General features: G+C 41.0%; 3 protein-coding genes across 7 annotated transcripts in view; 2 read left to right on the top strand and 1 right to left on the bottom strand.

Moving 5' to 3' along the window:
* TERF2 (telomeric repeat binding factor 2) overlaps positions 1-6,385 on the top strand; it is a 25,139-nt gene extending 18,754 nt beyond the window's left edge. The window contains exons 8-10 of one of the 2 annotated variants that reach the window (XM_037515997.2): positions 2,076-2,161; positions 4,436-4,479; positions 4,934-6,385. In XM_037515997.2, coding sequence (XP_037371894.1) covers positions 2,076-2,161; positions 4,436-4,479; positions 4,934-5,092 — 289 coding nt within the window. In that variant the 3' untranslated portion in view covers positions 5,093-6,385. The remainder of the gene's footprint in view (positions 1-2,075; positions 2,162-4,435; positions 4,480-4,933) is intronic. The other variant, XM_054696943.1, reaches the window with a different exon arrangement.
* Positions 1-15,312, bottom strand: part of NIP7 (nucleolar pre-rRNA processing protein NIP7) — a 99,123-nt gene that overhangs the window by 82,293 nt on the left and 1,518 nt on the right. Inside the window, exon 5 of one of the 4 annotated variants that reach the window (XM_037516001.2) lies at positions 4,449-8,493. The exons of 1 other annotated variant lie outside the window; for it this stretch is intronic. In XM_037516001.2, coding sequence (XP_037371898.1) covers positions 8,482-8,493 — 12 coding nt within the window. In that variant the 3' untranslated portion in view covers positions 4,449-8,481. 2 more of the 4 variants (XM_054696945.1, XM_037516000.2) reach the window with 2 other exon arrangements.
* On the top strand, positions 7,100-13,814 carry TMED6 (transmembrane p24 trafficking protein 6). The gene is made up of 4 exons (XM_037516004.2): positions 7,100-8,212; positions 9,644-9,770; positions 11,557-11,708; positions 13,551-13,814. The coding sequence occupies exons 1-4, from the start codon at positions 7,838-7,840 to the stop codon at positions 13,782-13,784; spliced, it is 888 nt and encodes a 295-aa protein (XP_037371901.1). The 5' UTR covers positions 7,100-7,837; the 3' UTR covers positions 13,785-13,814.

Genomic DNA, 15,312 nt, shown 5'->3' with positions numbered 1-15,312 from the left:
ATTTTGGGTTCCTTCAATTAAATGGCCCATACCCCAAACTTCTATTAAAAAAAGGTCAGCAAATGGTTAATGTTTTGGACTTTGAGGGTTATTTATGTCTCTTTTTTTCTTACAACCCTTTAAAAATTTAAAAACCATTCTTCACAAGGACTGTACAAAGACCAGCACTGTAGGCTATAGTATGCCTACAGCTCTAGACCCTTCATTGCTCATCAAGTTCTAACTTCAATGAGAAGCGCAAGGACCAGGAAGTGAGCTGACTTGTCTGGGTGGCAGAGCCACCTGACAGTTAAGATGAAGACCCAGATCTCAGCCCCTTCCTCAACACGAAATTAGGAAGAACCAAAACATCTTGTGCATGCAATAAATGCTGAGTCTGCATAGGTTGTACACAGGAAGAAAGAACAATTCCTCAAAGTGATGCACTGGAGGGCCCACAGGTTAAGGTTTGTCCCAGAACTGGGATAAGCAGACAGAAAATATAAACTGTAACCCAGCGTGACTCTTAATGTATAAATATTAGCAACATATTCCTGAGAAGGAAAATTCTCATGTAATTTTTCCCCCCACTTTGTCTCAAGTAAATTTATTCTCAGAAGTAACATTTTGGGGACTAGGATTCGATTTTAAAACAAAAGAAGAGTAAGTAATCCACCAGTGTCTCAGCCTATAGCTAGGTAATTTTATATGGAACTTAAGGAATTTTCATGTGTATGCACTTAGTAAACAAATTGTTTTCCTTACTCATTTGCAAAAATACTCAGCCTTCAAACTAAATTTCTTAGGAGAGAAGGAAAAAGAGGTTTGTGTCTACTCTCTTGGTTAAGTTTTCTCGATTATTTTGAGGTAATTCTTCAAAATCACTTCAAATGCTTTCCATGTTTGTTTTGTAAAAGATGTTACAATACTGAGGTCAGAGTTGTGCTGTGCTCTGGTGCCAGAGCAGCTGTATTATTACTCAAGAAAACATAGTTAGAGTTAACTCAAAAAGATCAACTACATTTTTTTTGTTTTGGGACTTTTTGGGTTACACACAAGTACTTGACATCTTATGTTCACAGGAAGGATTCTTGTTTGCTTATTCTAATTTTTGATGGTATGACTCCTGTGCATTCCTTTGTAATCCCATTATTAGTTTAGTTGTATTTCTCCAGTTCCTGATAGGGTATGCGTTATGGTGCTAGCTGTTTGGGACAGACAAATGAAGATGTGGCCCTGCCTTCAAGCTCACGGTTAAGGGTGTGTTGTGAAAAGAGGAGCAGGAGCAATGTGTGTGTTGGGTGTCAGTAGTTAGGGCAGGCTCTGTGGAGAAAGATAGGCTTGAGAGAAAGGTAGGATTTCACTTGGCGAGGAAAGGAATCCCAAGCAGAGGGAACGTACCTAGAGAGGAAGCAAAGAACAGATTTTACAGGAGGGAGGAGGCGCAAAGGAGCATGGTTCTGTTAGTGTGGTGGGAAAAGAGGCACTGTCACAAGAAACTCATGCCAGATTGGATGATCTTGATTTTCCCCATGTATGCATTTAGGCTTCCTTGTTTAGGTAGTGAGACGCCATCACAAATAGGGGAGGGATGGTAATTTAAGGATTGTTCAGGTGATTCTGGAAGGGGAAGGGGTGGAGGGCAGAGGCTCTGCTTAAGAGGCTACATAATACTGGTGAAGGGTACCATGGTGAAGGGTACCATTGGTTTGGACTAGGGGAAAGAGCAGCCTAGAGATAAGAAATAGAGCACGTCTGTGAAGGAGGAAGAGCTTGCAGCTTCTACATTAGAAGAATGTTAAGATCTTTGAAAGGGTCAAAACCAAACCAAAAAAGAAAATGAACAGATTTTGAAGGGTAAAGTGAAATGCTGAATTTGATGGGTGATCCTGCTTCTGAGAGATGTTGACATGGACCTGCCTGGCTAGGTTAGGAAAAAGGACAGTGGGTTTGAGAGTTGTCTGTAGGTGAACCTCAAATGGTGTCGCAGTAGAACAGGACCAAAGTCTAGGGCCGAAAGCAAGCCAGGGGCAGAATATGGGATGACCTAGGATGCATCTGTTTTACAACTTGTCCTCTCACTGATCTCCCCTCAGAGTACCCAAAGGCAAGTGGAACAGCTCTAATGGGGTTGAAGAAAAGGAGTCTTGGGTGGAAGAGGAAGAACTGTTTCCAGTTCAGGGTAAGCTAGGAGATTCTCCTTGTCTTTCTTGGACACTTGCTGAATGGCTGATGCATGCTATTGTCACATTAATTTTCCAGAAAGTGCTTGTCTCCAAACTAGACAAAGTTTGTTAAGTTCCTCACTGATTCATAAAGAGTCAATTTTATGTCCTTTTCTACTAAACAATGAAGACTGTCAAAGCAACACTTTAAAGAAAATTCTTGGTTTTGTTTCAATAAGCCCTGTATTTATAATTGATGTTCTTCCTAAAGACTTTTAATTGGAAAAGGTAAAAGTAGGTATTCCCTGCATTTACTTAAGTACAAAATCCCTTACCAGTTCTTTCATATTTTTCCCCTAAGATGAGAAGCTTCATTTTTTCCATAGTTAATACTGAACTTAACAGCATTTGCATTAGAATCCCTCATCACATATTTTGCATTCTAATGGAAATATCTTAATATTAAATCTTAATTTTGGAGATTCTAAATACCTTTGAAACACAGCAACAGGAATCCTTTGCCAATTCCAAAGGCTGTCCTTAAAAAATATCTTCATTGAGAAAAACATAGTTGGCAAGATCATATAGAAAGTAGGGGAAATAAAACCAGTACAAGTGGCATTAAATATTCTGAACAACAGAATATAAGTTACAGAAAACATTCACTTCCAGTACAGCCCAGACTTGTCATATTTAGAAATCTGCTTCCACTGTAGTATGAAATACTTTGTAAATGAAAAATAATCTCCTTAGAAGTATCCCTTTCCTGAGTCACCTTTCTCCATTGTTTAAGAAGCATTGCTGGGGGCCTCCCCTGTGGCGCAGCGGTTGAGCGCTGGGTTGCGAAGCTGCCTGCAGCCTCTGCAGCGCCAGTTAGATCCCCAGCTGCTCCCCAGCCACGGGAGGAGGGTCCCACATGGTGCGTAGACCTCTCCTGCCGTCCGCTGCTCCCCTCAGCAGTGTACTTTGGTCCTTCTGCCTGCTCTGCTCCCCGCTCTGGCTCTGGTGAGTTCTCTCACCCTCTTGCGCTTCTGACTGTACCCAGTGCTTGTATAAATAAATAAATAAATCTTAAAATAAAAAAAAAAAAAAAAGCATTGCTGGAAGAGTGGCATCTGCTAAGGCACTCTGTCAAGTTTCATGATTATACAACTTTACTTTTTCTTACAGCTTTTTTCACTGGCTCTCATAGGCTTGACATGACATACCTTTTATAATTCTAGACCATCCTGTAGCCCTCTGGTCCTTAAAATTACCTTGGGGCATTTTTAAAAAAAGATTGATTTATGCATACAAGAACTGGGGTGTAGGTCAGAGGTATGGGGTATGTGTGTGAAAGGATTCACCAGAGAGTGGAGAGCAGAACAGGGAGATTTACTGAAATACACTGCTGAGGGGAGCAGCGGGTAAGACAGGAGAGGTCTGCTGCACCATGTGGGTCAGCTCCCTGGGTGGCGGGGGATGGAACTCATGTTGCTTCGAAGGCTTGATAGTGCTGTGTCTTTAACCTCTTGGGGCATGTTTTTTGAAGACTGGTATTTCCTATAGTGGGAGGGTGAACCTGCCCACATCCCGCATGGTCTGTCAAAGCAGAAAAGCAGTATCACCCTGTTCTTTTAAGGAAATGAACCATGAAAAACACGTACATACATATACCTGCATATGTATGTATACCTATATGCACATCTATAAAGGTGTATGTCCATGTATATACTCATTCATCTAGCCATACATTCATTTTCATATGGGGTTAAAATACCAGCCCCTCAGTAATTTTGGAAAATGACCATTTGGGGGGCCTCCCTGGTCGCAGAAGGCGACCAGGCCACTGCAGCACAAGTTTGATCCCCGGCCAGGGAGCTACCCACATGGCGCAGCAGACCTCTCCTGTCTCACCCGCTGCTCCCCTCAGCAGTGTATTTCAGTAGATCCACTGTTCTGTTCTCCACTCTGTCTCTGGTGAGCTCTCTCAACCCTTGCACCTCTGGCCTACATCCCAGTTCTTCTGTGCAAAACTAAATTAAAAAAAAAAAAAAAGCCCCAAATTCATCATTAACCAACGTTTATTGAATGCCTCTGTTTTCATTGTACAGATTCTCATAGGTTGAAATGATTGGTGCCTTGCAAACAAAGGACAAAAATAAACTATCCTTTAGGGATGTCCTTACATTTTTCAAAGTTTGTGAAATTTAAATCAAGTTTTTCCCTTTAGGGACATTATATGTCTTTTTCTTATGGTTTATGTAGAGAAAGGTGAACTCTGAAATGAGTCTACTTTTAATGTTTTCCAGCAGCACCAGATGAAGACAGTGCAACCAGTATAACAAAAAAGCAGGTAATTAAAAATTCTCTTTTATGGTTGTGTGGGTAGAACAGAGGTAAGATAAGTCCCTACATCTCAAAGGCTGTGTAACCTGGCTGTGTAACCTGGCTCTAAAATTTTGTGCTTTTGTGTGATTTTCAGATAATTCAAACTAAATAGTTACTTTCTGGAGGAAAAATGTAGGACAGAAGCTAGCCATATATACCAACCCTTCACAATGCACATCTGAAGTTCTGAATATATGTATAAGTGATTATTAGCTGAGATGAAATGGCAGGCCATTGAAAATTATCAAATGTCTAAATCCAGTGTTATTTGTCATGTTTTAAAAATACAACCGTCCTTTGGGTTCAGACCAATCTTGTAGGATTCTTTAGTTTCCTCTTCACTGTATAAAAATGTGAGTAACTTAAAAAAAAAAAGTGCAGAGATAGGTTGTGATAAACTTCTTGGTTTTCTTTTGCAGAAATGGACTGTAGAAGAGAGTGAGTGGGTCAAGGCTGGCGTGCAGAAATACGGGGAAGGAAACTGGGCTGCCATTTCTAAAAATTACCCATTTGTTAACCGAACAGCTGTGATGATAAAGGATCGCTGGCGGACCATGAAAAGACTTGGCATGAACTGAAACAGGCTTTCATTCCACAGAATTCATAGGAGCATGGTTCCTAATAATAGCCCCTGGTAGTCTGTTTCTTTCAGAAGCTGGGCTGGGATGAGAATTTTGGGCATCCTCCTTCGACATGAGGGGCGGTCCCAGTTTCACTTTACCGCTCTCGGAGCTAAGAAACAAAGCCAAGTCCCCCCCCATGTCCTTGGCAGAGATGACAGGCACATAGCTTGTACAGTGCCAGAATATCATTAGTATTTCCCTTCTTTAGTGGTTTGCTTGAATTTAAATTCCTGGTAATTAGTAGAACCTCTCCTAGGAAATGGTGGAGTCTGTTAGGAGCCACTTTTGACTTCACAACCTGTTAAAACCAGCAACATGAGCATTATTTGGAGTGAACTCTATCCAGGTAAAGCTTTGGCCTTCCAATGCAAATGCAAAGGACCTTTGTTATGAGCCCAGGTTGATGAGAGACCAGTCCTGGTAAAATCAGAGTCCTTTTAAAACTGCTTAGCCCGTTGTGACATCAATACTGAGATCTGACTGTCTTGGCATTTGCTTGTATCATTTGCTGGGCTGCACAGACAGGTTTAACCTCCATTTCTCATGTGGTTGAACCTATGTGTTTTTTGGTAAAATGGTGATTGTAGATAAACTTAGCCTCTCCCCCATCCTCTCCTGACAATTCCCTACCTTATGCTGGACTTTTAAAGCCTAAAAGAAAATCCCAATTGACTATAAATGTCTAATTCCATTCTTTGTGAAATGGTTGCTTCCGCTTGATTCCCTAGTTGTGCTGTGTTAGTGTCTTGCACTGAAATTCAACATTCCCTTCTCCCTTTTCCTTTTGTACCGTGTTGTGCTTGCTGTTTCTTGGACATCCTTTAAGACTTTTTAGCAAAAAAAAAAAAAAAAAAAAAAATATTCAGTAAAGTGTTTTCTGTAATCTTTTTTTAAAATACGGGAACTAATTATTGTCCATAACTTGTAGCATTCTTCATTAAAGTACTGCTTCTCTCAAACTTAAGTAGCATTTTAATTGCAGCACAGCATGTATGAATAGGCAGAGGTAACAAAATGTTGAACAGGCTTTTATGAACCATGTTGACTATGTTAAGAAGTTGAGGTCATCCAAAGGCCGTACTGAATTTTATAATCTTTGCAAGCAGTGTACAAAAGTTGTGGAAGATCCCTCTGAATTTGTCCACTTCTTCATATACCATATTCTTGGAGACAAAAAAATTATCCCTTGAAAGGCAAGGTGTAAAACACTGAAATTTTAAAATGTATCCTGTAGCTGTAAGTTGGAAATTTTGTACAGCTTTACTGCTATAACTACACGTTTGTGTTTGGTACTCCTGTTTTTCTGTTAACCCCAAATGAAACTGCAGTGAGAAGGTGAGAACTTGATCCCTCCTGATCCAGCCACCTTCTGGTTGCAGCTAGTTGTGGTCACCTTCCAAACTGGATGGGGAATCCTGAAGCTTTTCTTTCCTTAACAGAAGGGCAACACTGTGATGCATGTAAGGAAGCAAAATACTGTAACAACTGTTTCTCAAATTTAAAAAATGCAGAGTTCCATGTTTCATGTAACTTTTGTGTTACTGGAGTGTCACTGAAATGCGTACAAATGTTAGACTGTGCCTACAGCTTTTCTAGAACTGTTGAAATACACTGTAACTGTGTTTCGCTGACTTTAAGTCACTGATCATGACTGTGGCAATGATGGGACTCAGATTGAGGATGCTGCTGTGTACTAAGAAAGCGTTGCCGTCTTGCCCACCTTCTCCTAAGCAAGACTACTGCAGAGTGATTGTGTCTCCTGAGTGCTGTGATGTTTTCTGGCCTTTGCTAGAACTGATCACAGTTACGAAGGCTGTTCTTTATTAGCTTGTGACAAAGTGCTAACCACTTGGAGTCAACAGTACAGTGAATTCTGAGGTAGGAGGTGCTAATACTGTTTTATTAAGATTATGGATGAAATAAAACCATTTATACATTGTCCAGAACTCAGTAACTGACAAACACTGGCCTGGCAGGTAAGATATGTGAGGTCCATTCAGCCCCAGCTATGCCAGTTGTGCTTACTAGACAGTGGATCCAGTTCCTGGAATCTTTGAAAGTGTCTCTTTATCTGTAATGCAGTGGGCAGTGGTACTTCTCTTGCAGGGCCGTTGTGAGAATAAGATACAGGTATGTAAATCCCTTAACTCAGTGCTAGCCATGAAGCGAGTGGGTGTTCAATGAACCTTCCCGTGGGTGCTGAATTCAGGGATAAAAGAAGAAAGATCAAGAGTTTAAGCAATTCAACAGTCTTTAAATGAGTTTTGGATTGCTTTAGATGAATTAACAGGTGCAAAGTAGCAGAACAAGAAGGACTATCAGTGGAGGGGTCAGACCATTGTCTTGTTCACACTATTCATCCATTAATATTTTTGCACACATTTCCAAGCTGTGCTTTTGCTTTCAAAGTTATAGCACCGGGAAGAAGGAAGTCTGTTGAAATCACATGTCCTATGTGTGACATAAGAGCAATAGGTGTCTTCTAGCAATTAAAGATGAAAAAGTGAGAACAATCTTCTCCGATAACTTAAGTATATTCAGACAGCTGTTAATAAACGTACCCAAAATGCTTTATTTCCAAGAAACAGAACTGAAAAATGAGCCCAAAGAATTTAAATACCTCTTCTGAGTACATTCTAGCACATTCTACCTGGTATCTGTGAAACAGGCTTTGTAAGTCACTGTTCCTGTGAGCCAAATATGAGAGTACTATGCCAGCTCTATCCTGGAATATCTATGCATGGCCCTGAAACTGGCCCAAATGTGGTTCGTGGGGTTAATGATTACCACAGTGGTTGTCTGGACTACGTGGTTCCACAAGCTGCACGCAGTTTACTTACAGGGGAGTCTCCAGAAAGCAGCATGTTCACTTTGCTCCTTGGTGCTGGACTGCTGGTTCTGAACCTAGTGACCTCTGTGAGAAGCCAGAAGACAGAACCCCTAAATGGTTCTGGAGATCAGCCACTCTTCCACGGAGCCGATCGATATGACTTTGCCATCATGATCCCTCCAGGAGGTGCAGAATGCTTCTGGCAATTTGCCCACCAGACTGGCTTCTTCTATTTCACTTATGAGGTACTTGGGCTCCTGGGCCATACTGGGGATTTTTTGGTTTCCTTTTATAATATGGGTCACGTTTTACATGAACGCAGGATTTTGATTGTCTTTATTATGCTGTAATTTCCCATCTGTTAATGAAATGGACCTAGAGTTGGATGAAAATTCTTGATGGACAGATGATGACAAAAACATATGGTTTGACTTCTCAAGTGTGTTGACTTCTCAGGGGGGACTACAGCAGCACAGCACAGACGGCATCTCAGAGAGCTAATCATAGCATGTACTCAGGTTTGGAGCTGAGAGGGGAAGAGAATGCATTTTTAGATGTTAAAACATATGGGTGTGGTACCAAGATGAAAGAAAAGTCACATGAACTTTGGAGGTAGATCCAGAGATTTCAGAGAAAGATGTTGCAGTTTATGAGGTCTGGGAGAGCAACACTTACTCTCTTCTCTTTAAGGGCAATTCTGGCAAGTAGGAGAACTGCTGGCTCAAAGTCTCCCTATTTGGCCAGACTGTCATTTCTTCTAAGAAAGTGACTATTTTCGACACCTGTTCACAGACCAGGTGCCCTGAGTCTAGCACCATAGTGCTTGGTGAGTTCCATGGCAAAGTTAGAGGCAATTCATTTCCTTTGCTCTTTATCTTAGAAACCTGTTTACTTTCTAATTTTTATTTATATAGCAATAGATGATATTGATATTACTCCCACTGTAACTTAAAATTTATTTTAAAGTAACTTATCAACTTTTTATTATCTCTAACTTTATATTAGAACAGTAGCTGCTGGTCAGCTCACTGTAGCTTAGGCCTATCAAGAGCCAGCTTAGAACAAGTACCTATTGAGTGCCTTATTTATTTGCTGTGAAGCATCAAAGAAGCCCAAGTCTGGGATAGCATCAGGAGGTCAAAACCCGGCAAGTTCAGTCATGAACTTAGCCAGAATCAAACATCCTAACCAATACATGACAGCTACATGGTCTGAGACAAGTTTCTTAGCTGCAGTGCCATTGGCAACTCTTTGTCCTGCAATACCCTTTCTAACGCGGCAGGATATTCAACTTTGCCATCCCTCCCCAAACCCGCTTTCTAATACTATCACTGTCTCAATGCAAATTCTCAGGGGGGTTGGGCAGTACTAATCCAGGCTGAGAACCACTGTGCTGGACATGGTCTGCTACAAAGTCAGAAAAGCAACGTGACCTTTGCTGGTGTAGGCAGAGATGTCAAGGAAAGATGCTGCAGTTTATGGGGTCTGGGGGAGGGGGGGCAATGTTTACTCTCTTGTCATTAGGGGCAATTCTGGCAAATCAGAACCGCTGGCTTAAGATGTCTATTCCACCAGACTGTCCCGTGCTGATGTTCACAGGACTGCAGTCTTAGCACGATGCTAGCTTCGTGGTGATGTAGCAGGGGCTTTTCTCCCCCTTTAATGTGTCTTGGCAGGTTCAGCGGATACTGGGAATGTCACATGACCGGCAAGTTACTGCCACTGCACATACGCCCCAGGGTTTTCTCATAGACACCTCTCAGAATGTTCGAGGCCAGATTAACTTCTCTACCCAAGAGACAGGTCTGTTTTCATCACCACAACCATTATAATAGCAATTAAGTTTCTTTTAAGTTGGGGAATTAATGAGGAAGTACTAAAATTCATTAACTGAGATGTAAAAAGCCTGGTTTTTCACAGGGATGGTGACACAGAAAAAAAAATCACCATCCATTCAACATCAAAAACCAATATTCCTGGGACCTCCCTGGTGGCACAGCCGTTGAGCGCTGGGTTGCGAAGCTGCCCGCAGCCTCCGCAGCACTGGTTCAATCCCGGCCACCAGGTGATGGTCTCACATGGCGCGCAGACCTCTCCTGCCGCCCGCTGTTCCCCTCAGCAGTGTATTTCGTCAAGTCTGCCTGCTCTGCTCTCCGCTCTGACTCTGGGGAATTCTCTCACCCTCCCGCGCTTCTGACTGTACCCAGTGCTTGTATAAATAAATAAAAAAAAAGAAAAAAAAAAACAATTTTCCTGAGGACTGCTGATGGCCAAGGGACATTAAGCGGCAGTCTATGGACAGGGCAGGGGCAGAGCCTCCAGGTGACTATTAACCCCAGGATCCAGATGCTTACATTTACCTCATCATCTCCAATTAATCAGATTATGGGAAAATGGCCAAAACAGAGAGGTCCATTTCTAATACAGAATTCCACTTAAGAAATTTATTACTGGGGCCTCCCGGTGGTGCAGCGGTTGAGCACTGGGTTGCGAAGCTGCCCGCGGCCTCTGCGGCGCCGGTTTGATCCCCGGCTGCTCCCCGGCCACCAGAGGAGGGTCCCACATGGTGTGCAGACCTCTCCTGCCGCCCGCTGCTCCCCTCAGCAGTGTACTTCGGTCCTTCTGCCTGCTCTGCTCCCCACTCTGGCTCTGGTGAATTCTCTCACCCTCCCACGCTTCTGACTGTACCCAGTGCTTGTATAAACAAACAAATAAAAAACAAACAGATAAATAAAAATACATGCCTCTTTAAAAAAAAATTATTACTGGACAGCATTTCTTTCCAATTACCAGAATATTTGAGCTTGTTACCAAAAGCTGACTCAGAACAAAAGGAAACACATGGCCATGACAAAAAAAAAAAAAAATCTACATTCCACAACGAAGCCTCTCCATTCACTAGAAAATTCCCACAGCCAGATCAATAATGGACAGTGCCAGTCAATTTTTAATTGGCCTCTCTTCTGGTCAGGAGTATAATACTTTCTCAACAGCAGCATCAGACCATCGTGCATCACAAGAAATTCAGCATCCTTGACTCCCTACATGGTAGCAGTGCTTTCCAATCATTTTGACCAACACAAGCCACACAGCCCTAACTGCCCCACTTCCCTTCACACACACATAGGCCATCCCAGTTGACAACCAGCAGCCGTACATACCCCAAACTATCAACCCCTTTCAGGCAGTTGCTCTAGGACAGCAACTTTTACTCACAATGTATAAATTCTTTTTCCAAGTTTCAAGGTAAAGATGGTATCCGCAAGCTCTAATAGTATATGAGGAGGGAAACATCATGTCGAGCAGAAATTCCTTGACATGTGCAAATTGTAGGTGAGAAAAGAGGGAGCAATAATGTTTTCTAGTTGATACAGAACTAAAGTTACTAAAGCTATTATAATCTCTAGTAAAGTAAGTTCCAGATAAGATCAGTGTCTTAAAAATTGGATCTTTGCACTTCCTAAGTAAAAAGGCGATGCTATAGCATCACATTTAACAGGAAATAGAAATCTCCAGGGAGACCAAAAGGGTGGGAGGTCAACAGAGGGAAGGAAATCAAGTCTTGGTAATGATCTCAGGGTTTTTACAGGTTTTTATCAGCTTTGTATAAAAAATCAGCAAAATCACTTCGGTTCTGTGCAAGTATACCTCAACTTTGGAGTCTTCTACGAGGACCCTGAGATGGACCACAAACAAAAGAATGAGAGAAAACACCTGAATGACACTCTGGATGCAATTGAGGTAACTTTTGTAGGAGAGAAGATCAGTAGAAATGGATTTGAAGTTTGGAGGAAAGATTAGAATTATGGGAATAGTATCAATTAAGTGAGGATTCACTTGGGTAGAAACCAAACAGGCAAGAGGATCTGAATCCTTTCATTTTTATGACTTTGGAGCTCTTGAAATTCTTCATTTGTTTTATACTAGGTGTTGGCAAATCACAGCTCACAGGCCAAATCTGGCCCAATGCCAGTTGTTTTTTGATATATTATTCAAAACCACTCAATTTACCGTTTGAAGTGCACACACCACCGATTTTTTAGTGTATTTCCAAGGTCCTATGACCATCATCGACATCCACTTCCTAAAGTTTTATCAACACAAAGAGAGACCTCAACCACATTAGTCACCGTTTCCCACATCCTCTGGGCAATTATCAGTCTACTCTCTGACTCCGTAAATTTGCCTCCTCTGTACATTTCACAAGTGGAATCATACAGTGTGGCCTTTGTGGCTAGCTTCTTTCACTTTGTGTGTTTCAGGCTAAATGAGAGTGCTTATTAGTACTTCAGTCTTTGTGAAGGATGGGTAGTATTCTATTTTATACAGACATATACTTTATGCATTCTTCGGGCTGCTAGACAGTTGGGTTGTTTCCATTTTGGGCTATTATGAATAATGCTGTGAACAATTGCATGCAGTTTTGTGCGAACATTTTCATTTATTTTTACCTAGAAGTGGTATGAATATACTGTGGGTCATGTGGTTACACTCCCACCAGCAGATATGATGACTGCAATGTCTCCACACCCTCATCAACCAACATGTACAGTCATCCTAGCAGGTGTGAAGTGGTGCCTTGGGGGATTAAGTGGTGTCTCCCTAATGACTAGTGACATCAATCATCTTTTATGTGCTTTTGATAATTTATCTTCTTTAGAGAAATATCTACTTGAATCCTTTGCCCATTTTAAAACTGGGCTATTTGTCTTTTTATTGTTGAGTTGGAAGAGGATTTTTAAATATATTCTAGATGTCACTTATCAAACATGTGATTTTATTTTTTTTCTCCCATTCTCCTGATAGTCTCCCCTGTTTTTGGAAAGTTCTGGTGAACACTGCCATAATCATTTGAAAATTACATATTGTCAATCACTACTTTTGGGCTACAATGGCAGAATTCAGTAGTTGTGACGGAACACATAGCCTGCAAAGCCTAAAATATTTACTGCCTGGACCTTTAAAAGAAGTTTGTAGGGCCTCCCTGATGGCGCAGCAGGTTGAGCACAGCGCTGTGAAGCTGTCCAAAGTCTCTGTGGCACGGGATTGATTCCCAGCTGGCCAGGGAGATTCCCACATGGCGTGGCAGACCTCTCCTGTCTTGCCCGCTGCTCCCCTCAGCAGTGCTTTCAGTCTGGCTGGCTGATCTGCTCCCCACTCTGTCTCTGGTAAATCCTCTCACCCTCCTGCGCCTCTGCCCTGTACCCCAGAGCGCTTGTATAAATAAAACACATCTTAAAAAAAAAAAAGTTTGTAGATCCTTGTAGTCCACATATATGAAGAACAGAAGATATTATCCAGAATGGCAATATGCTGAATAATATCTAAATCTAGAGATACTCTAGGAGAGACCTCTAGTTTTACCACATTTTTCATTATTAAAAAAACTAAAAAAATTAAAATCCAGGCCATTTTTTTCATCTACAGCAAAACTAGCATTTTCAACAACTAGACACAACTTAATACATATCATAAAATGATGACTTATTCAACTTCCATATTAATTTAGATTAGCGCTGGTGAGCAACCAGGTAAGGCTAGATGGAGTGGAGGACACCACCTTTATTTCACCTTTTCCCACAGGAGAGTACACGGAAGGTGCAGAGGAACATATTTCACATGTGGCGACACTACAACTTTGCCCGCATGAGGAAAACGGCTGACTTTTTCCTTCTCCAATCAAACTATAACTATGTGAACTGGTGGTCAACAATCCAGAGCCTTGTCATTGTTCTTTCTGGGGTCCTGCAGTTGTATTTCTTGAAGCGTCTCTTCAATGCCCCAACAACTACCGACACAAACAAGCCAAGATGTTAATAAGCTAACTACAGTACCCTGCTTCTTTTCTTCTGGGGCAGAGGCTTTGTCAAAGCTTTACTTTAGTCAAATCAGCTTTGCAGTTCTTGGAAATAATAAATTTCTCTAGTCAGAAAGCTTTTGTTTACTGCTCTCATTTACAAAGCAAAATAGCAATAAAGAAATTTTGGTGCTATTTCTAACGTGCTAAGTGTTACCAAAACCGTGTTCATCATACAACAGCACCTTAACAAGACAAACTTGGAAGGGAGAAGACTTGAAAAAAGTGGGATACATATTACATACAAAGTTAGAAGTGGGTAGCCTGTTTTTCTGTAGTTGAAAAATGTTTTATTTTTAGATAAGTCACCTTTGGAATTCAAGATTAAGTAGTGTATTAAAGAAATTATTTTACAAGTACTTTCAAAAACTTTGTGAAATGTTTTTCATTAAAAAAAAAAAACTTTAATAATTCTAAACACAGTTTGGGGAGGAGTGAGGAAGACTGCTGAATTATTTCAGGGTGTCTGATCACTGCTTTTGGTCCAGTCCAGTCAGGTAAGTAAAAGTTCATAGAAAAATTCTGTTTCTCTATGGAAATCAAGGTGATGAAAACATTACAGGCAGGGATCACACCATCCAAGAAAAACAAAGATCCAGAAAACAGCTTGTAAAAACCAAGATGATAAAATCAAATTATACTCTTAAGACCCTACTTATCGTACTCAATTACAGTAAATGCAATATGAAAATAATTCTTACCATTTGTTTGCCAGGCACTGTACTAAGTGCTTTACAATCATGATTTCTAATTCTAAAAACCATCCTTAGGGAGACGATAAGCTGTTTTTTAAAAAAGAATGAAACAAAGTTCAACTCATTGAAGCCACTTAGCGATCAAAACTGGGGTTTGAATCCAAGATTTTCGTCCATGCCACATAGCATCTACTAAATAGAAAATTATAAACTACTCTCATTACTTTTGTCAAATTTCATTTGTAAAATCCCATACCTCTCACTGTTCTCATATAAGCATTATCTACCTTTCACAAAATAAACAATGAAGAAAATCCATTGAGTTCTTATCATGAGTTAAGAAAACAGTTATCACAGATAACACAGATAAGCCATTCTTGTGCTCAGTGCCAAGGATGTAGAACTTGTTACTCAAAACAAGAAGTCTTTTGATTCAAACATAAGACACAGTGTTCCATTTAGTCACAAACACAGCGATCTGATACCCCATTTTTGAGCTATTTCTGCACAGTAAGAAATCAGCCTGCATGGATCTGTAATTGAGAGAATATTAAACCAAGCCCCTGAAGAAGTCACAGTGTTGACAAAATTCAACATGATGGCGGAGCCTACACACACAGGAAACAAAGCTAGGCCCTTCCACACAGCCATAAGTCCTTGCGATGATTTCGTTTTAAGTCAATGTCTCTTCATGCCGCACATATTCCCCAATGTCTGCTTGATGAAATACCACAATCGCCATGGGGTCTACTTTCCTGCAGTCTTGTGTAGACTTTGCTGCCACCCCAAAACC

This window comes from Talpa occidentalis, unplaced genomic scaffold (assembly GCF_014898055.3).
Source record: "Talpa occidentalis isolate TD23 unplaced genomic scaffold, MPIMG_talOcc4v2.1 talOcc4.17, whole genome shotgun sequence".
NCBI classification, from domain to species: domain Eukaryota; kingdom Metazoa; phylum Chordata; class Mammalia; order Eulipotyphla; family Talpidae; genus Talpa; species Talpa occidentalis.
Note: the sequence above shows the minus strand (reverse complement) of the source record. Positions and strands in the feature narration are given on the sequence as shown.